This window comes from Coccidioides immitis, assembly GCF_000149335.2.
Source record: "Coccidioides immitis RS genomic scaffold supercont3.2, whole genome shotgun sequence".
Lineage (NCBI taxonomy): Eukaryota > Fungi > Ascomycota > Eurotiomycetes > Onygenales > Onygenaceae > Coccidioides > Coccidioides immitis.
Window position 1 is genome coordinate 2,184,684 of NW_004504309.1, and position 25,531 is coordinate 2,210,214.

A 25,531-nucleotide genomic window follows, 5' to 3' on the forward strand; every position below is an offset into this window, starting at 1 on the left:
TGCGTTTGTCTCGTCGCCCAATACCTTTCTTCAACTTCTTCTTTTTGGAATTTGAATTTATCTTCCTTTCCATTTGCTACCGGAATCAATGATGACTCATTGGGTCAAGTATTCGGGACTAATGAACTCTGCGACGTCAAAGTTATCTTCCGTTTCTAGGAGTCTATTGTTGGGGGCTGACGAATCCATCAACCAGCTAAACGAATCATTCTGAGGGGACCCCAATCCTGGATTCTGGACCGTCGAGAGCGGCCGGTTAGTCAGACCGGGGAGATACATGTCTGAGAATGCCGTGTTATAATATCCTGAGTTATAGAACTGAAGCAAATCGTCGTTTGTCTGAAGAGGCTGAGTAGATACTCCGACGGAATCCTGGGTGCATGTACATTCCGTAGGGATTTCGAAATGTTGGGCTCCAATCTGCAAGAAACTCTCTGTATCCATTGCATCTGTTTCCATTAGAAGCATTTGCTGGGTACAAGGCATGTCTTGATAAGTTTCATCGCTGTCGGCAACAGTTTCATCTTGTCCTAAAGAGGCTTGAGCTTCCTGTTGCCCAGCCCTGTGCTTGTCAATCACTCTGCTCTCCTTCATGAGAAGTTTTTCTAAACGCCATGGTGAAATGCGGAGTGTAACTATGCTGGAATCCAGAGTCTTTCTTTTCCTTCCAGCTACCACATTATTGGCGCTGCCAGCAGTTTTGTCAATTCCCGCAAACTCCAGAAAACTTGCCCCAGCAGCAATGGAATCATCACTTGGGTGAGGTTGACCAATCTCCCCTACAGAGCTGGGAGAGGAATCCACGCTGTTCCTGGTGGAAGTAACATCGCTTTTCTGGCGCTCCTTGTTTGGATATACTTTCATTTCTGGCTCCTGGGATTTAGTCGCATCATCATCCGGGGAAGTTGCTTTTGTGGTGCTGGCTTTCGAAGAGCCTTTCTTCTTTGCGGCCCCCAAACCTCCTCGACGAAGAGGAGGTGGGACACGGATACCTTCTTCTTCCATGCGTGCGCGCAATTTTGCGAGGTGCTGAACAATAGCTCCTTCGGTAATGTTGTTGCCCATGAGCGTGGCTACGTTCCCCCATGGAATTTTGATTCCAGCTGCATTACAGGCATATTGGATTGAGAGAAGCAATTGCTTATCAAGTTCGTCTAGGAATTTTGTTAGCTTTGTTCGTTGGCGCAAGAGGATTCAGAAAGGGGAAGTTCATACCATTCCAGCGAACAATAGTACGGGTTGCTGGTCGCTGCTTGGGAGTCTTCACTTGTGGTTTGGCTTGTGATCCAGATGAGGATGTGCCATTTTCGGTGGCATTCTTCTTGGAACTTTTTGCCATAGCTTCTTGGTTGGAAAGGGATTTCGAGGTGACAAGAGGTTGCAGATGCAAAATCAACAATTAGGATGAGATCTGATTCGACGAAAAAAGAAGTTTAGTCAACCCCCTATGCCTATATGGTGCAAGGTTCGCAGTGAAAAGAATACCTTTTCCTTGAAAAGGAAGAACGCGTTTCACGCGTCTCAACAGGGCTTTGATGAAGGTATGGATGATGGAAGTTTGTGAGTTACTTCTTGCTTGCTTATCTGAGATTGAGTCAGTAATGAGTTTTGTGTCTTGCTGAAAGCCTTGAGCTGCTCATAAGCAAGATGATAAGGAATGTGGACAAAAAAGCTCTTACTGCTCGTCCCGCACCAAGAGAATCCAGTGGATGCTATGCAAGGGGCTGGTGGAACAAGGCATTCTTATCCTTGCAAGGACAGAAGGTGAACAGCAGGCCCTGGGGTGAATCTATGAGCAAGGAGAATGCATTCACTTACTATGGCTTTTGGTGGCTATAGTGTGGGTTGGAAAAAAATGGCAAGATGGAGAGGGTGGGTGGAGGAGAAAGTGGGTGATATAGTGAATAGGAAAACAATGTATATGCACTAAGGAACCTGTGAATGCTTGGAGCTATAATATTAGCTATGCTCTTGCATCTATGCATTGCTAGTATTGAGGTATCGCTCCGATTGCCCAATATCAAGGATATTGGAAAGCTCTTGTCTTTACTATTGCCACCCATTGTATTTTCTCTCGTATTACAATATTGTATACCACATACTCACCATTCACGGTTATTGCCGTTAATGACTTTATTCCTTGCTTGAATGTGGGCGGACTATTCACCTCGGACTCCCGATGTCCAGCCTTGAGGCCGGGTGACCAAGGCAACTCCTCCACTCCCTAGCTTTGGGGCAAAAAGGCGTAATATATACCTCCTTACGCAGTCCTTGCAGCTTTCCTATGTCTTATCTCGGCCGCTCCCTCGGTGGGCGAACCGAGCACTCGGGAATTTATAGACCCTCCGGTCGTTCTTCGGAATCGGGATCACCTGTTACCTCACTCTCGGACTCCTCCGTTCCGCGTTGTCGGCGGATTCCTGCATGCATGCCCCATTCATGTGCCGCCGTTGAGTACGAAGTAAATCGGGAGGTCACTTAAAAAACTGACCTTTTTTTTTTTTTTTTTTTTTTTTTTTTTTTCGCGATACCACGGCTGTCAATGGTGAGATCCAGTTACGCGACAATTACTAAAGATGGGTCTAGCAGTTACATGCTAGTTGATCCCATTATTATTTGACTTCTTTCCTTTTCTCCTGCTGCCAAATTGTCATAAACCAGCAGAATATGAAAGCTACGAGAGCTGAACCATCTCTAGACGGATATCGATCATGAAATTAGAATCGATGGTCGAAATGATAATTGAAGTAGTCTCGTCGTATGAAGGTCCTTCGGTGTCTGTTGCGCCTAACGAGACTACTAAGCTTGGAACCGTCTTCTCGAGGCTGTCCTCTAGGTCTATGGCGTCTACATCCCTACGATGTCGTCTTCCCTTATACACTTAATGTACACCTTTCATTGGGACATCTAATAACTGGATCCCCTGTGAAAGCATCAACATCTCGAGGTTCACCTAAACTTGATCGGGTCCTAATTGAGAGTTAATGCATATTCTGAGTCAGGACCGTCAGGAAAGTACGCAGTAGGTTCGAAGGCTTTCTACGACTCCGAACTTTGGCACCCACACCTAGTAACTAGAAGTCTAGCCATCAAAGCCTCTTGATTCCTGCTTGCAGATATAGAATATCATTGTAAAACTACTCTTACTTCTAAGACATTATACTATTCCTTAGGAATGTAGTCTCTGCTACAGGGGTAGCATTATTTGTAGTAATTGCCCAAATTTATATATTTATATATAGAAGAATTCCAAAGAATATACCTCACAGCATTCACGATATTATCCATCATCCTAATTCAACTTCCGCTTAGAGAGGTGAAAAAATAAAAATAAAAAAAAGAAACAGTTAAACAGTTAAACGATAGTGGTCCCAGAGGGGGTCGAACCCTCGACTTTGGCGTTATTAGCACCACACTCTAACCAACTGAGTTATGGGACCTTGACGGACGCCAGATATCAATCGATCTGCAGAAATCCCAATTTAGTTTGGGAAGGGAGTTGTGTTGTGGAGAATTCTATCTTTTAAAAAAAATTATTGTGAAAAGCGAAAAAGAATTGAAATGGTCCCAGAGGGGGTCGAACCCTCGACTTTGGCGTTATTAGCACCACACTCTAACCAACTGAGTTATGGGACCTTGACGGGAGCCAAGAGCTCAATCAATCCATTTTGGAGAGCCATTTTTACCTTGGGAAGGTTAGGTGTGGCGAATCCGATCATTAGGGTGTCATACCGACGACGTCTTTATCATTGGTATATCCATCAACGTGCAGCGATGAGGAATCACCCAATCTTCTTTTTCCCTTGCAATCCATGCTCGAGGACCTGAATTGGCTCAACGTCGAGCTCGGGTCATATTGTGGCCGAGACCTTCTTATGATCTTGACCCCAGGGAAAGCTTGACCAACTTCCTTTGTCAACATAGGATCTTCGGGAAGCTCGATTGTTGTTTTGATTTCTTGACTCCATTTCTGCATGTCCCTTTCGTATTCTTTCGAAGAACGCTATGTGTTCGAAGTATTGGACGGCAGAACAAGCACAGCTTAATTTTTGGTCAACTGATGACGGGATCATTCCAATGTTGATTCTGAGACATGAAATGATAAAGGAACCCCCGCAAGGCAACATTAGTTCCTTTGTGGACCAAGGATCAGCTTAAGATCCTCCGTAGCTTCGGCACCAAAGTAGTAAAGCTCCCCAACAGTGCTAGCATTACCACTGAGGTTACATTGCGGGCCACCGTCCACCGCAGACAAGGTAGCAAAAAATTATGGTCCAAGCCTGAGCGTAGAATTGCGGTCGAGACGATGTCTTAAGGAAGTGTTGTAGCAGTTTTACACAATCCTCAGCGATGACCGGCCCAAGTAGCGAGTCAAGAGAGGATTCCTCCCTTCTGCCGTCTGGCGAACTGAATTTCTGACCATTCCTGTGAGCCAGGATACCGACAGGCGCGATCCGCAACGCGTTGGGCTCATTGAGCTTTCCATTTGGCCAGCCGGTTACAAACCAGCGAGAGGGGCTCTGAGCAAATCTATAGATGTAGGGACGTATCAACAATCAGACATGGTCAAAGGATGCAAAATAAATATCACGCGGGTCCAAAACTGCTCCTTCGGAGAGAGAGTCGCTCGTCGGTCAGAAGGTGTGTTCACGTGATTAATTTCTTGGCAAGCACGCCGATCGGCTTTGAAAGACCAAACGAGAGACGAGCGAGCAATCGTGCACGATAAGACCAGTTCGCTCTCCTACAACCGAACAATCGAGACCAAGATGACTTTTGCGTGGAAAACCGCTGGTTTGACGTAAGTTTGGATCCTTGCTGCCGTTGTTGCTCTCCAATTGCTCACCCGATCTGCGTCGACACAGTTACAACCGGTATCTGGCCATCGCCGCCAGAACCGTCCGACGATCGCTCAAGCCGGAATTGAGACTTAAGGCAGAGCGTGGAGCCTCAGAGATGAAGTTCGCCAAGTGGGAGGTCAGTAACCTGCACTTTGGGGTAGAGAGGGAGGATTTCCTTCGGGCCGAGACGATCAATTAGCTGACTGGATGCGTGGAACAGAACGGAAGACAGGGCGAGTTCCAAAATCTGGCCAAGAGCGAGCAAGCTCCCGCAGACGCTACATCGGCGCAAAAATAGATTTAAAACCGAGAAACGCCATGTATTTTCTTACCGGGCGAGCGATGAGAACTGCAGATAAGCGACGGGGCAAGCGCTACTTGTACATTTTGATGGGCGAGACACACGATACCGATTTGTTTCCCAGGTTCATCGACGGTTAAATCAAACATTTCTATAAACCTCCTAAGCCCAAATTAAATAAATATTTCCGGATTAGAGCGATATTCTGGAGTAGTTGACTAGTACTTTGGTCTATGCTGGTTGAGTAAATTTGCATTATAGCGTATCTCCGCAATAGGCCGTTCTCAAGTGTTTGTAACTATCTAGCCCACTATACTTGGTTGCTCTTCCATCAGCACACATCGCAGGTGACAATCACAAATAAAGTATTTGTCCAAGTATCTAATGTTTTTGGATACTTCTTTTTTTCTAGCTTCAATTTACTGAATATGAATTAGAGGGTTGGTGGTCAACTGAGTTACAGGTATAATGCGTCTGAGCAAAGGGCCTCCCCGCATCACGTCGGAAGAGATGCAGACACGAGACATTACGGAAGAGTTCACCAAAGCTGCTTCGAGTGCGTTCTGAATACTTCTAAAATACTGCCTGCTTCCTTGGTGTACAGGAGCTAATACGTTGTTGCAGAACTAGAAACTGGCCAACTCGTTAAAGATGAATTCTTCACCTTGTTTGAGTCCGTCGGGGCCTTGGAGGTGCGCAATCGACCTATATTCTCTCATCCGTTGGTTATCTGCAGCTTTTTTGTCTCTTTTGCTGGATATCTGCCATTGGAAGATGATCACTGACACGTGGACTGGACAATCCGAGATTTTATAGATTATGGACTCCAAGATGGACAGTGGATACCTTGCGCCAGGCGATACATTAGAGGATGATTACGACGTTATGAGGGAACTACTTCCGGAAGAAGTTGTGGGTATTATGGACCAACTTTTATGCCTGGAGGTATGGTGTAGTCGTGTCTTTCCTGTCATTTGGGCGAGACATAGCTGATCGGAAGGGTACAGGTAGCATGGCACATGGGCCATCCGTTATCTCAAACGCTTTTTACATCGATATATTTGGATCGCCTTCTCTGGCCGGTTCCGTCGAGTCTTGAAGATGCCCAATTCCATCGATGCTCTCAAGCGGGCGGGCATGAACCTCAAAGTAATGAAGGGGACCAAGGTGGAGGAGGAGGTAATGGTGCAGACTTGGTCTCTATTGTTCTTAGGGCCTACTGTTTAGCGTTGGTCAAAGCTTGTGACCGTGTTATTGCAAGAGTAAGCTCAGAATATTATTATGAGGTTAGTATACCTATCTTATAGTATTCCCTGGGCTTGAACTCCGTTGACACCCAAAATAGGAAGAAGATTTTGTCACACAGTTATATAACCGGAAACTCCTGTCCAATGTCGAATCCTCCAAAGTCCATGCTCTTATTGAAGACGCCATATCCTGGCTTAACGACCATAATCAGGATATGTATAAGCCGGTCATGGAGGCGCTTGTCAGTCGATTGGTGTTTCGGAGGGAGTTTCTCAATGCCTTAGATCTGGATACTTCTGTGATGCAATGCAGATCAACGGAGAATTCTCAGGCTTGCCTTGACCAGATACGCATTATCGAAAAGTCGATGGCAATTGGGAGACCTGTTGAGGAGTCATTCAGTCGTAAGATCCAGCGGCGTTTGGCTAGCACGGTCCCTCCACGGCCCATGGTCAGAATCGATCCAATAGATGCAATGGCTTTTCTCAAACGCTTATGCCAGGATGCTATTGACGTACAGGAGATTCTTGATTCTCGTAGCCCCTACGACTTGCAGGTAAGTAGGCCTATACCTTCCCCAGATGAACAATATCGCGTTATCTGACGTCTCGTTTAAAGAAATCGGTCTGGACATTGCAATCTCGAAAACCCCAACCGTCAGTTTATATTCGCTCTCTCACGCAAACATTTCTTCTTAACGAAATGCGCGTCCTCGGCACTCAATCCATTAAACAATTCTGTTATAATGATTTAATCGACCTTGTCCTGCCATGGAGTACGCTACTGGACAAGGAGAACGAGGACGTTGAAATACCTTCCGACCCCCGATTTCAAATTGCAAAACACATGGATATTTTCATTAAACGAGTCGCTCAGGTAATTTCATTTGTCGATATGTTTATGCCTTTCTAATGCATAATAGCCATTTATTGATACTTACCGGGCGTCATGCCTCAATCGTTGCCGAATACGCCGCACACTTTGTCATTCGATCATTGATTGGGACCATCTTCAGGCTGAGGTGAGAGAACAGATACTTGAATCGCCCCTTTGTAAAACGATAATTTTAACATATTATTGTTCGTAAGACTGAGGAGATCGACGTTCATCTTCGCAACTTGACTTCCGAACCAGCAGTTAGGATTAATGGAGACGAGCTCACGCACGCTTACCCGCTCAGCAGCTGGGTATATCATCAGAAACTAAGACAGGTCCGGCTCCTTCTACAACTTGGATTCGAGCTTTCTATATATTCCCCGGAGGAGCTTGCCGGTCTGTACTGGTATCTGTCTCATATATGCGGCACACACATTAGTCATTTGGAGCGGATACGTTCCTGCGTCGAAGCGGAGTATCAGAGAGGAATAGTCCAAGCCGGAAACGCTACACAAGCCAACATGGCTGAGCGAAAGCGGGCATTCGAGAGGACGTTCAAAGTCATTCATGGATATTTAACTGAGCTTCTCGCCATAGACGCGTTCGCGGTCGCTCTGCACGCGCTATACACCCTTATCCTACGGCACAACCTCCTTCCTTCAACATATCTAGCTTCTTCTAAACGCTACTCGTCAGAGAAGCTGCGCTACGAACTACGCATGAAGCCATTCTTCTCCGTGTCATTGCCAGAGCCGCTTCCTTTCGAATACTTCGAAAGAGAAGTTACGCTGTCTGGCAGGAATGACGAGCAGGTTTTGAAAATGGGTCTGGCAGCAAGTGCCGAAGCAAGGAAAGTTTTAGAACAGAACTTAGCAGAGGGCCCGTTCTTAGGGTCCGAATCAACGGCAGGGAAAGCACCACAAGATGAGAAAAAGAATTTACAGTCTTCTGGCCTCGAGAAGGACTGGACCAGAGACGTCAAAGATTCTTTAAGAGCTTGTATTGCGACAAGTATTGCCATTGGGTCGTTCAAAAAAGCTCTTTTGGCGAGCCCAGCACCATCATCGACGAAATCAGAGGCTGACACGATCGAACCTGTGGGTCCTTCGCCGAAACGATTGAATCTGTCTGTCGAGATTCCAGAACCCGGTTCCAAAGGTCGTTGGCATGATTGGTGGATTGTGCCAAAGGTGTCGGAGGTTCTTCCTGTTCGGGGTGTTTAGCCGCTAACTACAAAATGCCTCCTGTTGATGTGCGGAGCATCTATATGTGGGTGTGGAAGGATGATGGCAATGCGACATTGGCCACCCTTGTATTAGGAAGGTATATCCATATCTGCCCTTACAACTAGCTATTATTCTTATTGTATAAAATAGGTAGAGGCACATAACTTTCTACAGGCTTTGTCGCCTAGACATGTGCCTAGCTCTAGCAGGGGTGAGAGGGTGAGAAAAATCCATGGTAAACAATTGTTTCATAAGGTGCCAAAAAATTGTATATCCAAAAACCATAAGGAGCTAACCCGTGAGCAAGGAAAACTCCTCCACTCACATTCCTGCAGCAACCAACAACCCCATCACACCAGAAAATGCGACTGGACGCGCCTTACAAGCACCCATTGAGTTATGGGCACCGCCTTGTTCAAATTGTTTCCACCTCTGGCCCCTCAAATCGACAATACGCTGATCGTAGTCCTCTGCTGTCACTGGTACGGCTACCTGGCCTCGTGGACAAGGCCTGCCACCATCGTCTTTTACAGTAATATGGACATTCGAGCCGATATTCCCCTCGCCGCGGTCGTTATTGTCCCGTTTGGAGCCACCCACTGGAACGCAGCAGTGGCCGCTTAGTTTACCGTTTGTAACTTGCATGTTCATGCTTCCTGGGCAGCACCGACGGATGCCGTTGGAGACGGAGCACGATTCAGTGAACTTGGAGGTGAGGCTGTTAGCTTCTGGCGTAGTAGATTAGCAGCGTTTCTCTCAGAGAGCTATGGATGGCTTAGTACGGACCTGCCAGGGTAGAGAGCAGCATGGCGCCTAATGCCAAGAGTGTCATGAGGGTCTTCATGGTTAGTACGATGTCTCTTAAATATTTGTTTATGAGGTTCCAAATAAATGGCCGGTATGGAGTCAGCGGTTCGTAGCATGAGAAACCTGCAAAGTTTAAGAAAGTCATACTGCTTGAAGTACTGAGGGAGCCTAGTCCTAGAGGCACTGTATATATACTGATCATCATCAGGCCATCCTCAGCATACCTATCTTCATGATCTTAGTAGCGCTGTGAAGTGGTATCAAACATGAAGAACATGCTATATGCCATATTGATGACGTCCATATGGAGTATGGACAACCATGGAACTCAGGTGAATGCGTCAACAGCATGGCCGGTCCGAAGTGAATGCAAGACAAAGAAATAGCGCTGAGGAACAAGCTCCAGAGTCACTCAAAATAAAACAACAAAACAAAAAGGCTCAGCACAGGCACACCTAAGTTTTCCACTCTGCCAAGTGTACTTATTTTTGTGCTGGCATCCGACTTGTTTCGCATTCAGCCTGGAGTACCCAAACTCATCGCGCAATGTTCCTCGTGCCCTCCGCTGTCCAGAAACCACTTAACTCTGGGAGAGGGAAGTGGGGGTTGGTGGAAGGCAAGGCCGTGGGACGGCAGGGGAGCACACTGATTTATCAACAAGCCAAGCCAGACAATTGATATTTCAAGACATGCATTCTTCGCTTGCTATCCATCTAAGCATAATATTCGCAGGTAATGGCCAATCAGTCAATCGCCAAATATTCGTCAATGTCGACCCCAATACCCCTGGCCATTTCCACAATCCATCCTTCATTGACCGACGCGCTCGAGCTAACCGTAATATTCACGTTCAAGCACCATTTCTCTCCTCCATCAATTGCACCACCAGATGCAGCGGCTGCAGAAGACGCCGGGACAAGCAATCTCAGTCGCTGCAGCGTAGCTATCTCCGGAGAAATCGCGTCTGCAACGGGTAATGCCACAAGAGATGGATTCGGATCAATGGCGTGATATATTGCGAGGAGGCGTTCCAGAGAGAATGGCCGTGGGGTCAGAAAGTTCGTGATTCCTTTACGAGAGCCGAGGAGCGACGATGACGATGCTGGCGTAGACTTAGTGACTCGGGACTGCGCCCCTGACCTTTTACTGCTTTTGGTTGGTGTTTGAGTTGGGTCATCAAAATATTGATCTTGGCCTTGCAACTGAGATGCAAGGTTGAACCGACCTCGACGACGAATCCGCTTCTTCTTTGAACTTGTGAACTTTGAAAAAAACACTGTATCGAGACGCTGGGGTATATACGCGGCCAGAAACGCCGCTGTGAGGACGAGAGTTGGTAGATAGGGCAATGCTGGCAGTTGAATCGTAGTCTTCGTGAGAGATGACGTACCATTCGTAGTGGATGAAGGGGTTTCGGACACGATATGATGGACGAGAATATGTTCGCCTTGCTGCTGAAACAGAGCACGGTTTTTAACAAGTAATTTAGAGAAATCCCACTCGCCGCCGGGTGGATTCTCTTGATTAACAATTGGAGACACGAACTTCGGCCAGAGCTTTTCAGATGCAGACCGAAAAAAAGGAACTGTACCCGCAGCAGGGCCAACCAAGGAGTCGTACAGCGTTGCTAGGAAGAGAGGGTATAGTTTCGTTGCGATCTCTTCGGGGAGATCGGCTACAGGTGGAGGCAACAACCTTGAAAGTATAGCAAGCATCTCATTTCGAGAATATGGCGGGAAATAGATATGTGGCACGCCTGCAACTTGTAGGAACAGAGGACGGGGCGTAAATCTCGACGCAAATATGACACATAACGAAGAGACCTATAAGTTTGAACCATGTCGTGTTAGTCTATGCAACTGAGAAGCATAAACAAATTCATAAAAGTTAGATATGGATAGTACCATCTCTCCCATTCTTGCTAATGCCGCCAGCAGCATTTGCCCGCCTTCTCGAAGCTCATCCACCCCATCCAACAGAAGCACATACTTCTCGCACCTCGTCTTCCCAAGAATGCCGCTCAAGACAGCAGGTAGTGTGCTAACATGCTCACACCGGACCTTGTCAATGATCTTCAGCCACTCTTTCTCCGCGCCATCAATAAATACCGGCCAGGTCGCATTTTGTATCGCTGCGATCACGCTAGTCACAATCTTCACCAGTAGATGCCGTGCAGTAATACATTCCGCGACTCTAATAGTCGATGAGAGAAAGAGTGCCTTTGTCGAATGGTCACCCGGCTGGTCCTGTACGCCCTTCTGCTTTCTCTTTCTCACGGTATCTTTGGACGAAACGTTCGGTTGAGAACCGCACCCGGCATGCCTCCCATATTCTTCAAGGATAGTGCGCACCACGCTCGACTTCCCAGACCCCTGTGGTCCATGAATAAAAATGGCTGGTGGTGAAGGTAAAGTAGGCTGTGTTGTGACATTTTCATCCGTTAGTTTGATCAGTGCAGGAGGGTGTTTGGGAAGCTTCAATAGGGGCGTAGAAAGGACAGGATGACACGAACGCAGAGCAAATTAATCAGTTGTCTGATTTGCAGGTCTCTACAGTGCCATTGTTGCGAGATCGATGCAATGAGCTCCTCCGGCAACGTCGAGCCCATACTTATTGTCTACGGTTAAAACCGTCGCGCGAGCCTCAAGAGGAGGATCCAAGTCGCGTCGTGACTTCGTTCATACAGCGGTTTGGGGTTTCTTGGATTCTCTGCATTATATTACTTTTTATATATTATATTATTAATAATTCTGATTTATATCAGAATATAATAACTAGTCCTCGATGGTCTAACGGTTATGATTTCCGCTTGTCATTGTTAAACATTAACAAGCGCGGGAGACCAGGGTTCGACTCCCTGTCGGGGAGTACTTCTTTTTTTTTCATCTTTTTACTACCCACCAAAGAAACTTTTGTCGAAATGTCACTCTAGTCAGTCGGCTCTCGAGGGATAGAGACATCCAGTCTACGGAATGCAACATTTACGCTCGACCCGAGCTTTTTGGATTGAGTAATTCCTCTAGGGAAATAGGTTTAACAAAGTTGATGCTTATTGCTCGTGCTATGCTACGCTGATGCGCTAAAGCTCTGCAACTTAGTTTACTGTAACTCGGGGGAATTTGGGGGAAAATTGGGGAATATGGGTACATCTATTCTAGATGAGAGGGCAATAAAAGGGTCATGATACAAGGCTGGTGGGGGTTATTCATCAAGGGGGGGGAAATCATAATCCGGGGAAAGCAATCGTGAATACAAAGCCTCGAAAGTAAAATGAGTAAAAGGAAAGTAAAAGTGTGTGCAGGTCAAACGGAGCATTTAGATGGCAGGCATTGAGATGTCAAGACGAATTCGGGAGACAGAGAGATACAGTCGACATGCGACATCCACCATGAATCTCCGATAAAATCCAAGGAAATCTTATTGTCGTTGTAGGATTTAATCAAGCCCTGGAAACAAAGATAAAAGTACAGCAGAGTCAAAGAAATGAAGGTAAAGAAAAAAAAACCAGGATTGCATATCAAGAAAAGGGAGGTCCGCCAAACCATGCTGATCTTGTCGGATTTCCTGGGTTCTGATCGCGGGATTGTGCGTGCGTATATCCAGAAAAATCAAAATGGTGATATCGACAGGATGGCAAACTGCATTCAAAGCAAGTGAAATGGCGCCAGTATTGCAAAAGGAATGAATTGGATGTTGTAGACAAGCAGCCCGTAATGTTGTGCAAAAGAATGGAGCAAAAGTATGCATATCAATGTTAAAGTGGAAGCGGCACCGTCAAAAACATCGTAAGGGACAGCAGTGTATCCATATGAAAAGCAGCTGAGCTGTTTCTCTCAAGTCATTGCTGGGTACAAAGGCCAAAAAGAGGGCTTGATGCGTATGGGCGAGTTGTACAACAGGGCAGATAGATATACCCTTGTACGAGAAACAAAACAATGCGTCATCAAGATTCAGAGAAGAGATCATGGGCCGAGATTTGCAAATCTGCTATATGGCAAGTCTTTTTTGTCATGATCCTTGCGTTTGCACAGGGAATTTCTTTATCATTCTTCTCTTTCTTTTTTCTCGGGTTGCGGCCGTAATCATCATCAGTCATTTCGTCGTTTCATTTGGTGGTACAATCTGTAATGAGACAATAAAAGGACAGGGTCGACAGCAAAGGGGCCATTAATAAAGGCTAAAACCCTGAGCGCCGCCGTTAATTCCGTTCAAGACATTGGCCCCTTGTTGCGGAATCGGGCAGTAAATGGGGGTACTGGATTCAGATGTTGGGGCGGTGGATCCTCCATTCGACACTGAAGAGTCGCCTGTGATAACGGTCATAGAGGAGCCGGCGCTCATGCTGTCAGAAATGCTGGTATTGAATTGTGGTCCATATTGAGAAATGGTCGGATTGGAAAACGACTTGGACTGGGGATAAGGTCCGTTCTCTTCGCGTCCGTTAGGAGTAAGCTGGCCATTGGCGGCGCCATTAGTACGGCTCTGAGAATCAATGCTCATGATTTTTCCGGCAATGCGACGTCCATGAGGAGTTTGGCGGATAGAAGGAAGAATTGGTCGAACGGCCTCAATGAGAGCCACGCGCGTCTCAGGATCTGCATAGTCCATTGCGGTTTGGACGACATAGTTTGCAAAGGAATCTCGTAGCATTCTTTCAAGCTCGTTCACCGGCAACATCTCCTGAATAAGGAGGCGACGACTCTGAAAATCGGCAGTTCGAAGGCATTTTTCAATGACATTGGAGCTAAATTTCTGCTTTGAAAGCATTGATACCTTTCCGATAAACGTTTGGCAGAGAGGTTCTGTAAAACGAGGTTCCGCGAGGTCCACTGCCAAAATTAGTAACTGACAAACAGCCAGGGAGACAAGTAAACTTACATATATATTGAACAACATAATTTCCAAAAGGATCTTGTACCAAAGTGTAGGAACTGGCTGTAATCTGTGCAATCAACTGTGCGCGCTGATCTCCAGAAGCATGGTCAATGCAACGCTGGAGGACACAGCATCCATGACGATGAGTGCCAACTGCAATACAACTTGCACCAACGGCATCATAAATGAACTAGGCAAACGAGTCGGCAATAGTCCACAATATAAATTGAATAGGGGGATAATACCTGAGCGTCGGCAGCAGACAGTCGATTGAGACATTTTTGAATCACATGATTACCATTGAGATCTTGAACTAGATCTACCACCTTGTCGCGCAAAGCTTTTATTACAGTTTGAGTCTGGAAAATGCTGTGTCAGGGAATTGTCAAGACACCAAGGATGATTAGCATGAACATTACCTGCTCAGGGGTGGAAATAAATTCAATCATTTTCTGGAGTGCACGTGTCCCATGCTGATTCAAGGCAATAGAAACCAGCTGAGGAGCTGCATTGTTAATGAGAGCAGTGCGCTGTTCATCATTCGAGAACTCGAGGAGTTTCTGGCAAAGATAATTGCCAAACGGGTCTGAGAAATTTGAAATCAGCTACGATCTAAAAATCAACGCAATCATGATTGTTGACTAACCAGTCATCAGTTCGACAACATGCACATGTGTCTCCAAGAAGATCATTTGAACATTCTCGGGAATGCGCTCTTCCAATTTTCGCTGCAAATAGCGACAGCCATGTTGGTCCTTGCACAGCCCATACAGCTCACCTCGGTACTGTTCAAGTGGAACATTGGCGAATCGAGAGAAGGCGCCGGCCTCCGTCTCCCCATTTCGGCGGACTTGACCGACTCTTGCTGGATTTTCAAGGAATCGAGAGTAAGCCTGGAAAGGCTGTGCAAATGGGGGTTGAGAAGTAAGAACAAATCCATGATTCCCATTGCTTTGCATTGGGCTGGTAACCCAGGGCTGCATTCCATACCCGTAACTAGAATGTGGATAGCTATTCTTTGTGGGCGTGACGGTGCCGTTAACTTTCGCAGACATCGTGACAGGAGTCTTGATCTGCCCTGAGAAGGGCGCAGCAGTTACTTGGAAACTAGACTGTAAAGATTGCACATTGTGAATAGGCTCGCTGTGCTCCGACTGAGGAGTAGGGGGCGTGTCATTAAGCTGAAGTGGGTTATGAGAGTGTGGAGTGATGACTCCGCTTCCATGGTGATCACTGCTCGATCCGGGAGGGGTAATATTTGTTGGAAAGCCACCATTCCTCATTGTTGGAACATCGCTTGTCGAATAAGACATCTGCAAAGAGGCCGGGCGACTGTTAGATGGTGTGTTGCTTGTGGTAGAGGGAGCGTAGCCTGAAAACCCTCCATCCAGTGAGGGTCGACTGATATGGCGAGTGTGATAGTTTCCATTGGACAATCCTGATGTTGTAACAGGAATGTGAGATTTATCATTTGAACTATCACTATGAAGCCAGCCAAAAGCATTTTGTGGCAAGCTCTGGTGGGATGAATGATGACGCTGATTAGCACGATATGTCTCAGGGACAGGAGTGCGAGAGTTTGCAAGATCCAATGCGGCAGAATTGGCTGAAAGCTACATTTAATTTATTAGAAATGAGGGTGCTCAAGAAGATTGTTCTAGGAGTGCATACCATAGTGGGGTCGTCGTCATGCCTGGTTAAAGTGGGGAATTTATCATCTGGATCAGTCATGCGCAAGTAGCTTTTCACGTCAGGGGTGGACATGCGTTCTTCTTCCTTTGGCTTATCATCATCCTCGTCGACAGAATGCTTGCCAGTATAAAATGCACCAAATCCCAAGGAGGGACCAAAACCACTGGTGCTGGATGCAGAAGATTGAATTGAAGACGGAAATGTAGTTGTTGATAATGAATATCTGCTCCTAAAGGAGAAATGAATAGGTCAGCATCAAGGCAAGTCAGGGGACCTTGTGAGAGGAGAAACTCACATATGGCGGGGGCGATAAGCTGCAAAGCCATTAGAATGGAAATCATGCTCAGAATTGCGTCGCGAATTCATGGTTGAAGTAAAAGGTTCGCTGCCGTTGAGACCAAATGACGAATTTGCCTTGCTTGCTGTTGGAGAAGTGACCTGAGGAGAGAACAGGTTGCTAAATCGATTCGGGGTGGATTGGCCGTTGGAGATAGAGAATCGAGAGGGACGAGAAAAGGCAGTTGGAAATCCTGACTCATGATACTCAGGGGGAGTGGTTGGCTCGCTGGCTGCCCCCCCGAGGTCGGTACGTGCCAAATCTCGAGCGATTTGGTCCATTTCTTGTTCCTCCTTCTCTTGCTGGAGGTTGAGGAGCTTCAAGTCGGCTTCAAATCTCTTCTTCTGCTCTCTCATATACTCAATGTGCTGTCGTTTTCTCTCAAACTACTGTCAAGTTAGATGTGCGAGGTGCAGAGAAAGCATGGGAAGCATATAAAAGAGAAGTGGAAGAAAGAGGATGGAGGATAAAGGTAAGGGAAGTATTGAGGTTGAGTGATAGGAAATAAGGAAAGACAAAGTGAGGAGCTCACAAGCTGTGACTTATGGAGTCGAGTGGCCTAGAACAGTAAGGAAAAGCTGGTCAGTAAAACAAATACGTAAAGGGGGAAAAAAATCAATCAAGAAGACATAGAACACAATCGTATGTGAGCTCGAGTGAAATAACCTCACTTCAGCGCAAATAGAGGAGGAACACAACCACTCAAATCCAATCACGCAATTTTCAGCCAGTAGAAGGGAAATACCCACAGATGACAGTATATCCAACGACTCCGGTAACAAAGGGGGCTGCGGACCGAAGCTCATCCATGGTGAAAACTTGGTGGAGTCTGTGGTGAATCGGCGTTGAATTGTCGAACGGATATCTGAACTGGCCGCGTGATTAAAACTCGATTGGCCGGCCGGAGGCGATGGGAAGTTGGAGAAGGGAGATTCCGAGAGAGAGGATCGAGGAGAGGCAAGACCGAGCTCGTCGAGCCGCTCATTGACACCATTTCTGTACGTCATATCCGCGGACATCTAATATTCCGGTCAATGGGTGAGCATTGTCTGCCTGGCGCACACAATTGAGTCAAGCGGATCGAATGGTTAAAACTGCAAAACGAGTGACCTTAACCAAGCCATAGACCTGGAAAAGCAGAGGAAACGAAAGAATAGAGAGAAAAATAGAGAAAAGAAATGAGCAGAGTGGGAAGCGAAAGATCAGGCGGGGAATAGAGGCATGGAGAAGAGAGAGATGAAGACGTTGGGAGCTTGCAGACGGGGGGGGGGGGTGTTGGGAAGTTTGGGACGGGATGTTTGGCGCTGTTGCGTTAGTCCAACCCAAAGAACGGGGGAGGACTGGTCTTACAAACGCCGTCTTACAAATAAGGCGAGCTCAAAATCACTGGCTCTAGCGAACCCGACAATTGATAAATCAAGACAAAGGAACTTACGGCTTCGCATTCGGATTCTCTCGGCTCTCAAGGATTGGTGGCGCCCGGTGCGTCGTTAAATTGAGCTTTCTTGGGTACTTTGCCCGACTGCTCCGGGGAACCTTGAAAAATCGCGGACGGATTCTTCTTATCTGAAAAACTTGTCGGTCGCTGTATTCCCGTCTACGAGCTATGAGATATGAAGCTTCTCTCTGCGGGACTGTCAAGCTAGACTGAAGAATGGAGAGAGACCAAATAGCGATCTGGCACGGTGGTCTGATGCCGTCTTTCCGGTGAGCCCGTGTTTGTCAAAATATAGGGGGAGGGATCACATTCAAGGGATCTCTCAGTCTGAGTCTGTGAATGATTCCGGCAAAGATGAGTCAACAGGGCTCACAGTCGTATGGCTCATCCTGCGCGGAGGCAAAGAACAAGCAATAGTAGGGGAACAAGGAGAAAACGACGGATTCTGAGGGGAGAAAAGGGACGAGAGGAGACCTGTTGTACAGACCAACCCATCAATGGCTCTGCGCACAAAGCATTGAGGGAAGATGAGAGGAGAAGAGGGAAGAGGAGAGTCTTTTGCGATAGTGACCTGTGTGATCGATGGCGGGGGTTGAATCCAGCACTGCAGACGCAGGCCGGGGAGGGGGGGGGGCGAGGCGACGCCGCGACGGTCTGGACGAATGGCGGAAGGAAGAATGGTTAGCCTGCCGCCTAGCCTCCCGGAATGTCGAATTTCTGCTGCGTCTGATTGGAATGGCGCGGGCGCAAATTCAGCGAAACCGAGCAAATGGCGTTGCGTCAGGCAGAGGTACCCGCTACCTGATTCCACTGAGGGGTCACCGCCTGTTTCATAGCCCAACCAGCCCGAGCGGCAGCTGGACCGCCAACGCCCGCCATGTACCGTGGACTTCCTTGCCCAACGGCCCCAACGCACGGCCTGTCAACCGTTCGCCGTGACACAAAAGCAATTATTATCCCTCTTCGGTCTCTGAACCACGAAGGGTGCTGGTCTCTAAGGCCGTGATCCGGTTGCACTGGACTATCCCATTCTCCCAGATCCAATTTGGCCAGGGAGCCTCGCTTGCGGGTTAACCAGCCATCCGGCCTCTAGATATCCCCATCTCGACGGACAGAGGCAGCTCTGTTCAACTCCGTTTGTACGGAGTATGCAGCTACAGATCACGGAGGACGTACTGCGTACTGTACACCCATACGCACATACATATGTAGGGCGGATGTACCCATAACTCCCTCTGTCTCTGCGTCCTATCATTGAGAGACAACGTGGATAGTGTCGAGTCCACAGTTAGAACAACACAGGTCGAAGTCCCCTGGCATTGCTGGCGCTCACTTGGTCTGTTTCAAGAGGCCCAGAACATGCCACTTCCTGCAGCCTTGGTGTCGGATCACAAGTGGCTACGGATGAGAAACAGTCGACAAGGGTCTTGACGATCCAACTTTCGCCTCACAGTAAGATGTCCATGCTGGGGCTGGGAAGCTCGTCTATCAACCAGAACCACCAGGCAGGATTCCCATCTCCGTTTTTCGTATTAACAACTCGCTACACACTTTGTCGACAAATAAAATAGTTGACTCGCTTGTGGATTCCCTCCACATATCCCAATTGCGACCGTCTTAAACCTGAAACAGCGCCATCCCCAGAGACCAGTCACCATGCAAAATCGTCAACGGAGGAGAGCTCTAGGGCACACGAATTGAACTTCCACCTTACTATTGAAATTCCCCCTCTCTCTCTCTTAGTCGATGTATGTACTATGTAGACTACATGATTCAGGCGTACTGTATATGGAAATAGAAAAAAGCAAATCAACCCTTGAAATTGTCAAATCAACCAATCCATCAAAGCTCCGACAAGGGCACCAGCAAATCCCCTCGAACAGGGAATTGCAAATGGGCTTTTTTTTGCATTTTGCACCCTGACAAGCGTTCCGAACCCGAGCTTGCCACGATTCACCCGCCCACTGCGCAGGCTAACGAACTAACTCCCCTTCCCGCATGCCATGCATATAATACGCGCTGACTGATCCGAAGCTCTGCGAGGGACCAATGATATCATCCATCATATTCACGGAGTTTTCTGGGCTGGTAAAGATTTCCGACCGAATGATCCCCAAGCTTTATCGGGTTGATCTGCACAGGACAGAGCAGGAATTCGGCTAGGAAGGGGGCAGCGGAAGTGAGGAGTAACGACTGATCAGCTCGACAAGGTTAAAATACAGTCACTGGTCGCTGTGCAACGTGCAGGACTTGACATCGTTATGGAGGATGGGGTATCCATGAAGCTACGCGAGACTATTGCTAAGTTAATGCCTTGGGGAGCATGCGACATCGCATCGTTGCGTAGAAAGGCTTGGATGACGAGGGGCCGGTGTGAACTAAACAGATTGTTGATGGATGGATTCCAATATAGCTGATTACATCGATCGTGAGGTACACGGGCCCCATTACACCACCCACAAAAACATCGAAACAGCTGATCTGATCCATCCACGCCGGGGGATCGCCGACTGTTGGAGTATTGGGCGCCCAAGTCAACGAGGCCATGCCTGAATGAAGCAAAGGTACCTGATCTGTGTTCCATTCGCTCTATGTCCAGGTCTCAAAGTTATCTCATTGAATAAATAGGACCACATCCCGCTGCACTACCTTCCCCGACCCCATCCAGTTACCCCACACTCGTGCATTTGAGTTATTGGAGCCGAGCCAATTCATGGAGTCTCCCGTCAACAATGCGAGCTGGATGGAGCGACTTCCATCAGGTGGAAAAGAAGAGATTGCAAGGCGATATGCTTGATAATCGCCTGCTCTCTAGTCTAGGCCGCTGTCCAGGTATCGCTATACGCTCGTTCTCGTAGCCAGCATGCAAAATAGCTGTTCTGATGATTACCGACGAGTTGGGTCGAGGGGCATCGCGATAAAACGCCGATGCGGCACCTCGGAAAATGGCCCAACCTTGAAGAAATCCGATGGCAGTGCATAGTTACTCTTTTCCCCTCTCGGATTGAAGACCGGCCGGGGCCGTGGCTCCACGGTAGCGTCTCAAAAAGTCATCGCGAACTGATATAAAAAGCACTTCTTTTCGGGTTCGGGCATCCCGTTTCGCCATGCCAGATTAAACCCGACAACGCGTGACCTCCAGGGTAATTTGGAGGGACAAGACCGACACTATCCGGGCTCTAGTATTCAAGGGGGAACGGCTCCCGTGATTGCGCACGTTGGGGAGGGGAAGCCGGCATTTTCTGTTCATTGGTGGAAAACTGGAAAACAAGGAAGTATTGCCAGTATTCCTCCAATTGATTTTGCACCAAGTCATTGGGGTCCCAGAAGCTCTTCCTCATGCGGTCTTTCGAAGCCCCTTTTCACAAAGGCATTTCGCTGCGGGTGGGGGCCAGCGCTGCTTCCGGCGCCCGGTATTACTGTTTATCCGTAAGCGTCAACTTAGCGCCGTGCCGCGCGGCTAATTTACGCGGATTAAATATTCCCCGTGTTATCCCCTCCATTTGTTAGTCATTAAAAAGGATATCGGAATGAGTTCCTCGCCAGCGCGGAGCGGTAATGTGGAGCTGCCATTTACCACATTGTGCGCCTTTCCCTTGCTGATGGAAGGCCTATAGTTTGTGAATTAGTTTAACCAATTATGCCCCCGAAAAAACGGCCGCAGGTTGCTGCCCAGCAGAACCCGTCCGCGGATTCTCTAAACGTTTGTACTTCTCGAGTTTGCGCTTTTCTTCGTGCAAAGCGTGATCTTCCTGTAGATTTAATAGAAACGCTAATATACCCGCATAGTCTACTTCAGATCCCTCAGCTCAAAGTAGCACGGGCGCATCAGGTATGCCTGCCGGAAACTCCAAGCGGAAACGGACCGGGGACATAAAGGCTGCGCCAGCCGAAAGCCAGGGCAAGGAGGGTGGTGCTGATGCCAGAAGAAAGAGTGGCCCAGCTGGTGAGCGTAAAGGCAGAGGCCATGATGTGCGTCCAATTAAGCCGCTATTTCTATGCAAGAGAGTGAAGGCATCAGCTCACGGAACATTTTGCGTTTAGGACTTTGAAGACCTTCTTCAACCTTTTTACTATAACAAATCCCTGACCGATCCGATCAACACTGAAAAGGACAAGTGGAATCTGCTTCCTGCATTTTTGAAGGTGAAAGGGCTCGTCAAGCAACATATCGACTCGTACAACTACTTCGTCGAGGTACAGCTGAAAAAGATCGTCCAAGCGAGTGCTGAAATCCGTAGTGATGTGGACCCAAACTTCTACATCAGGTTTGCGCTGCCACTTAATTTAATTGGGAAAATAACGAGGACGTCGAACTAACTAGATTTTCCTATTTTTCAGATTTCACGATATTTATCTCGGCAGCCCCCGCCGAGCAGATGAAGAGCAGTCAGAAGATGCGCGCTTCAAAATCGAATCGACCGTTACCCCAAACGAATGTAGACTACGGGATATGACCTATGCTGCGCCGATCCTGGTTGATTTTGAATACGTCCGTGGACGGCAACGAGTGAAGCGGAATGGAACAGCGATTGGTCGCATGCCGGTCATGCTTCGAAGCTCAAAATGCGTGCTTTCGAAAAAATCACCGCGTGAAATGTACCTATTACACGAATGTCCCTTGGATCCGGGAGGCTACTTCATCGTAAACGGAACGGAAAAGGTGATTCTTGTGCAGGAGCAGCTGAGCAAGAACAGAGTCATCGTGGAAACGGATCCGAAGAAAGAGATTGTTCAGGCCTCTGTCACCAGGTACGGAACTATTTTTTGTTTCCCTTTTCTTTTAAGTATATATATATATTTGATATGACCTTCTGAGTTCTGATAATTCTATAGTTCGTCGAACGAGAGAAAATCCAAGAGTTACGTCATCCTTAAGAAGGATCGGATATATCTAAGACATAACGTTCTTAGTGATGATATACCTGTCGTTATTTTATTAAAGGCCATGGGAATACAGTCTGATAAGGAAATGTTACTTCTCGTGGCTGGAGTAGACAGCGTATACCAGGAAGACTTCGCTATCAATTTCGAAGAGTCTATCAAACTTGGAATATATACGCAACAACAAGCACTGGAATACCTTGGATCACATATTAAAATCACCCGAAAACCTAATGGCTTTGGTGGAGGCCGTCGAAATTATATTCAGGAGGCAGTCGAGGCCATCGCTTCGGTTATCATTTCTCATGTTCAGGTGGAGAACATGAACTTTCGCCCCAAAGCTTTGTACGTGGCTCACATGGCTCGTCGAGTTTTAATGGCAAAGCATGATTCAAGTTTGGTTGATGATCGCGACTATGTCGGTAATAAACGATTGGAATTGGCCGGCCAGCTCCTTGCGTTATTGTTTGAGGACCTGTTTAAGAAGTTTTGCTTCGATATTAAAATGAACATCGATAAGGTGCTGAAGAAGCCTGTACGAACCGAAGCCTTCGACGCGTTCAGCGTGGTTGCAATCCACGGAAATCATATCACGCAGGGCATGAATCGCGCTATATCCACGGGCAACTGGAGTCTCAAGCGGTTTCGCATGGAGCGTGCAGGAGTTACCCATGTGCTCAGTCGATTAAGCTACATTTCTGCACTGGGTATGATGACTCGGATATCCAGTCAGTTCGAAAAGACTCGGAAAGTCAGCGGTCCTCGAGCTCTCCAACCCTCCCAATTTGGCATGCTTTGTCCCTCTGATACCCCTGAGGGTGAAGCCTGCGGTCTCGTCAAGAATCTTGCGCTCATGACACATATCACTACGAATGACGAGGAAGAGCCGGTGAGGAAACTTGTGTTTGCTTTAGGTGCTGAAGATGTGCAGGCGGTGGGAGGACGGGAGTTTTACGGCCAAGGAGCATATATTATATTCTTAAACGGTTCGCCTATTGCTTTGACTCGCCGCCCAAAACATTTCTTAAACTCGTTCCGGAGGTTGAGACGAATGGGCCGGGTCTCGGAGTTTGTGAGCGTATACATTAACCATCACCAAAGTGCCGTCCATATTGCTACTGATGATGGCCGAATTTGTCGTCCACTGATCATTGTCGAGAACCAGAAGTCGAAGGTTACCGATCTCCATCTTGGCATGCTGCGCAATGGAACAATGGAATTCGATGACTTCCTCGCTCAGGGTCTCGTCGAATATCTTGATGTTAACGAAGAAAACGATTCTTACATTGCGGTATACGAGAATGAGATAAATGAAAATACTACCCACCTGGAAATCGAACCTTTCACTATTCTTGGTGCTGTCGCCGGCCTTATTCCTTATCCACACCACAATCAGTCACCCCGAAATACCTACCAATGCGCCATGGGTAAACAAGCCATAGGTGCTATTGCAAATAATCAGTTCTTACGCATTGACTCTTTACTTTACACAATGGTTTATCCTCAGAAACCTATGGTCAAGACGAGGACCATAGAACTTGTAAAATATGACAAATTACCAGCTGGTCAAAGTGCCACGGTCGCTGTTATGAGTTACTCCGGCTACGATATCGAGGACGCATTGGTACTGAACAAAGGGTCAGTAGACCGTGGATTTGGACGCTGCCAGGTCTTCCGTAAGTATTCAGCGAATCTCAAGAGCTATTCAAACGGAACAAAGGATCGATTACTGGGACCCGACCGCCAGGATGGCGTGCCTATTCGTAAGCACGCCCTACTTGATAACGACGGATTGGCAGCTGTGGGAGAGAAGGTGAGTAGCGGCGAGGTTTACATCAATAAAGCAACGCCTGAGAATGCTTTGTCTTCCGGAATTACTGGCTCAGACGCTGGAGGGCCGATTGCATACATTCCATCTCCACAAACCTACAAACTTCCGGATCCAAGCTACATCGATAAAGTCATGATATCTACGACAGAAGGCGAAAATCAACTCCTCAAAGTACAAACACGACAAACCCGTCGCCCAGAGGTTGGCGACAAATTTTCATCCCGCCACGGACAGAAAGGTGTTGTAGGCATCATTGCTGAACAAGCCGATATGCCTTTTACCGACCAGGGCATAGTCCCAGATATCATCATGAACCCACACGGTTTTCCCTCTCGTATGACAGTCGGTAAAATGCTCGAACTTGTCGCCGGCAAAGCCGGCATCCTCTCAGGCCAATTTGGTTACGGCACTGCTTTTGGTGGCAGCCCTGTCGAAGAAATGTCAGCCATACTCATCTCCAAGGGCTTCAACTATGGTGGCAAGGATTATCTCACCTCTGGCATTACGGGCGAAGCCCTCCCCGCCTACGTGTTCACTGGACCTATTTACTACCAGAAACTCAAACATATGGTCCAAGATAAGATGCACTCCCGAGCTCGTGGACCGCGGGCTATCCTCACTCGCCAGCCTACCGAAGGTCGATCACGGGATGGTGGTCTCCGCCTGGGAGAGATGGAGCGTGATTGTCTCATTGCATACGGTACCAGTCAATTGCTTCTGGAGCGATTAATGATTTCCTCTGATCGGCACGAAGTTGATGTGTGCGAAAACTGCGGTTTTATGGGCTACTTGGGCTGGTGTCAGCGCTGCAAGACGTCAAGAGGAGTGGTGAAAATGGTGATTCCGTATGCAGCGAAGTTACTGGTTCAGGAGCTTTTCAGCATGAATGTAGTTGCACGGCTTAAGCTCGCGGATGAGTTCCCCGAAGAGAGAGGAATGTGACAGCGATTTGAGCGACTGTTTGAGTTTAATAAAAATTTCCTGCAACTCCTTCTAGAACTAATTTCATGTTTGTTTACGGACCTTGGGAAAAAAAAGTATTTTACCTGCATAGGGATGGATATGAAGCATGGAGTTAACGGGATGTATCTACAAACCGAATTAGATTTATAGTCGTGCTATGTATAACAGTCAGTTTTAACAGATCATCTTTAGAGGCTGTAACGTTGTCCAAG

General features: G+C 47.4%; 9 protein-coding genes and 3 non-coding genes across 12 annotated transcripts; 5 read left to right on the forward strand and 7 right to left on the reverse strand.

Moving 5' to 3' along the window:
- Nucleotides 1–96: 96 nt before the first annotated feature.
- Nucleotides 97–1,339, reverse strand: CIMG_13034 (uncharacterized protein; the record flags this gene model as incomplete). Its single annotated transcript, XM_001242382.2, has 2 exons — nucleotides 97–1,154; nucleotides 1,216–1,339. 2 exons carry the CDS (start codon nucleotides 1,337–1,339, stop codon nucleotides 97–99), a joined length of 1,182 nt encoding a protein of 393 aa, XP_001242383.2.
- A 1,868-nt stretch (nucleotides 1,340–3,207) lies between these two features.
- On the reverse strand, nucleotides 3,208–4,926 carry CIMG_13035 (uncharacterized protein). The gene is made up of 2 exons (XM_004445287.1): nucleotides 4,847–4,926; nucleotides 3,208–4,791 (listed from the first exon to the last, which is right to left on the reverse strand). Exon 2 carries the CDS (start codon nucleotides 3,974–3,976, stop codon nucleotides 3,719–3,721), a length of 258 nt encoding a protein of 85 aa, XP_004445344.1. The 5' UTR covers nucleotides 3,977–4,791; nucleotides 4,847–4,926; the 3' UTR covers nucleotides 3,208–3,718.
- Nucleotides 3,367–3,440, reverse strand: CIMG_15049. Its single transcript has one exon. It is a non-coding gene; the product is annotated as a tRNA-Ile (tRNA).
- CIMG_15050 lies at nucleotides 3,563–3,636 on the reverse strand. The gene has a single exon. It is a non-coding gene; the product is annotated as a tRNA-Ile (tRNA).
- CIMG_13036 (F-type H+-transporting ATPase subunit epsilon) lies at nucleotides 4,730–5,345 on the forward strand. Its single transcript, XM_001242383.2, has 3 exons — nucleotides 4,730–4,801; nucleotides 4,866–4,977; nucleotides 5,062–5,345. The coding sequence occupies exons 1-3, from the start codon at nucleotides 4,770–4,772 to the stop codon at nucleotides 5,137–5,139; spliced, it is 222 nt and encodes a 73-aa protein (XP_001242384.2). The 5' UTR covers nucleotides 4,730–4,769; the 3' UTR covers nucleotides 5,140–5,345.
- Nucleotides 5,346–5,610: 265 nt separating this feature from the next.
- Nucleotides 5,611–8,758, forward strand: CIMG_13037 (uncharacterized protein; the record flags this gene model as incomplete). Its single annotated transcript, XM_001242384.2, has 8 exons — nucleotides 5,611–5,698; nucleotides 5,767–5,834; nucleotides 5,959–6,087; nucleotides 6,150–6,428; nucleotides 6,488–6,946; nucleotides 7,009–7,266; nucleotides 7,313–7,411; nucleotides 7,479–8,758. The coding sequence occupies 8 exons, from the start codon at nucleotides 5,611–5,613 to the stop codon at nucleotides 8,487–8,489; spliced, it is 2,391 nt and encodes a 796-aa protein (XP_001242385.2). The 3' UTR covers nucleotides 8,490–8,758.
- A 55-nt stretch (nucleotides 8,759–8,813) lies between these two features.
- Nucleotides 8,814–9,336, reverse strand: CIMG_13038 (uncharacterized protein; the record flags this gene model as incomplete). Its single annotated transcript, XM_001242385.2, has 2 exons — nucleotides 8,814–9,220; nucleotides 9,279–9,336. The coding sequence occupies 2 exons, from the start codon at nucleotides 9,334–9,336 to the stop codon at nucleotides 8,814–8,816; spliced, it is 465 nt and encodes a 154-aa protein (XP_001242386.2).
- Nucleotides 9,337–9,455: 119 nt separating this feature from the next.
- On the reverse strand, nucleotides 9,456–11,907 carry CIMG_13039 (origin recognition complex subunit 5; the record flags this gene model as incomplete). Its single annotated transcript, XM_001242386.2, has 3 exons — nucleotides 9,456–11,122; nucleotides 11,204–11,716; nucleotides 11,812–11,907. The coding sequence occupies 3 exons, from the start codon at nucleotides 11,905–11,907 to the stop codon at nucleotides 10,043–10,045; spliced, it is 1,689 nt and encodes a 562-aa protein (XP_001242387.1). The 3' UTR covers nucleotides 9,456–10,042.
- Nucleotides 11,908–12,077: 170 nt separating this feature from the next.
- CIMG_15051 lies at nucleotides 12,078–12,167 on the forward strand. The gene has a single exon. It is a non-coding gene; the product is annotated as a tRNA-Asp (tRNA).
- Nucleotides 12,168–12,323: 156 nt separating this feature from the next.
- CIMG_11716 (RNA-binding protein) lies at nucleotides 12,324–18,136 on the reverse strand. The gene is made up of 9 exons (XM_001242387.2): nucleotides 16,953–18,136; nucleotides 16,736–16,762; nucleotides 16,162–16,589; nucleotides 15,846–16,095; nucleotides 14,821–15,787; nucleotides 14,594–14,760; nucleotides 14,420–14,533; nucleotides 14,178–14,364; nucleotides 12,324–14,128 (listed from the first exon to the last, which is right to left on the reverse strand). Exons 1-9 carry the CDS (start codon nucleotides 17,220–17,222, stop codon nucleotides 13,467–13,469), a joined length of 3,072 nt encoding a protein of 1,023 aa, XP_001242388.2. The 5' UTR covers nucleotides 17,223–18,136; the 3' UTR covers nucleotides 12,324–13,466.
- On the forward strand, nucleotides 17,870–19,463 carry CIMG_13040 (uncharacterized protein). The gene has a single exon (XM_004445288.1). It carries the CDS (start codon nucleotides 18,224–18,226, stop codon nucleotides 18,578–18,580), a length of 357 nt encoding a protein of 118 aa, XP_004445345.1. The 5' UTR covers nucleotides 17,870–18,223; the 3' UTR covers nucleotides 18,581–19,463.
- Nucleotides 19,464–21,281: 1,818 nt separating this feature from the next.
- On the forward strand, nucleotides 21,282–25,504 carry CIMG_06286 (DNA-directed RNA polymerase III polypeptide; the record flags this gene model as incomplete). The annotated part of the gene is made up of 5 exons (XM_001242389.2): nucleotides 21,282–21,344; nucleotides 21,431–21,613; nucleotides 21,686–21,909; nucleotides 21,983–22,393; nucleotides 22,478–25,504. 5 exons carry the CDS (start codon nucleotides 21,282–21,284, stop codon nucleotides 25,296–25,298), a joined length of 3,702 nt encoding a protein of 1,233 aa, XP_001242390.1. The 3' UTR covers nucleotides 25,299–25,504.
- Nucleotides 25,505–25,531: the final 27 nt, after the last annotated feature.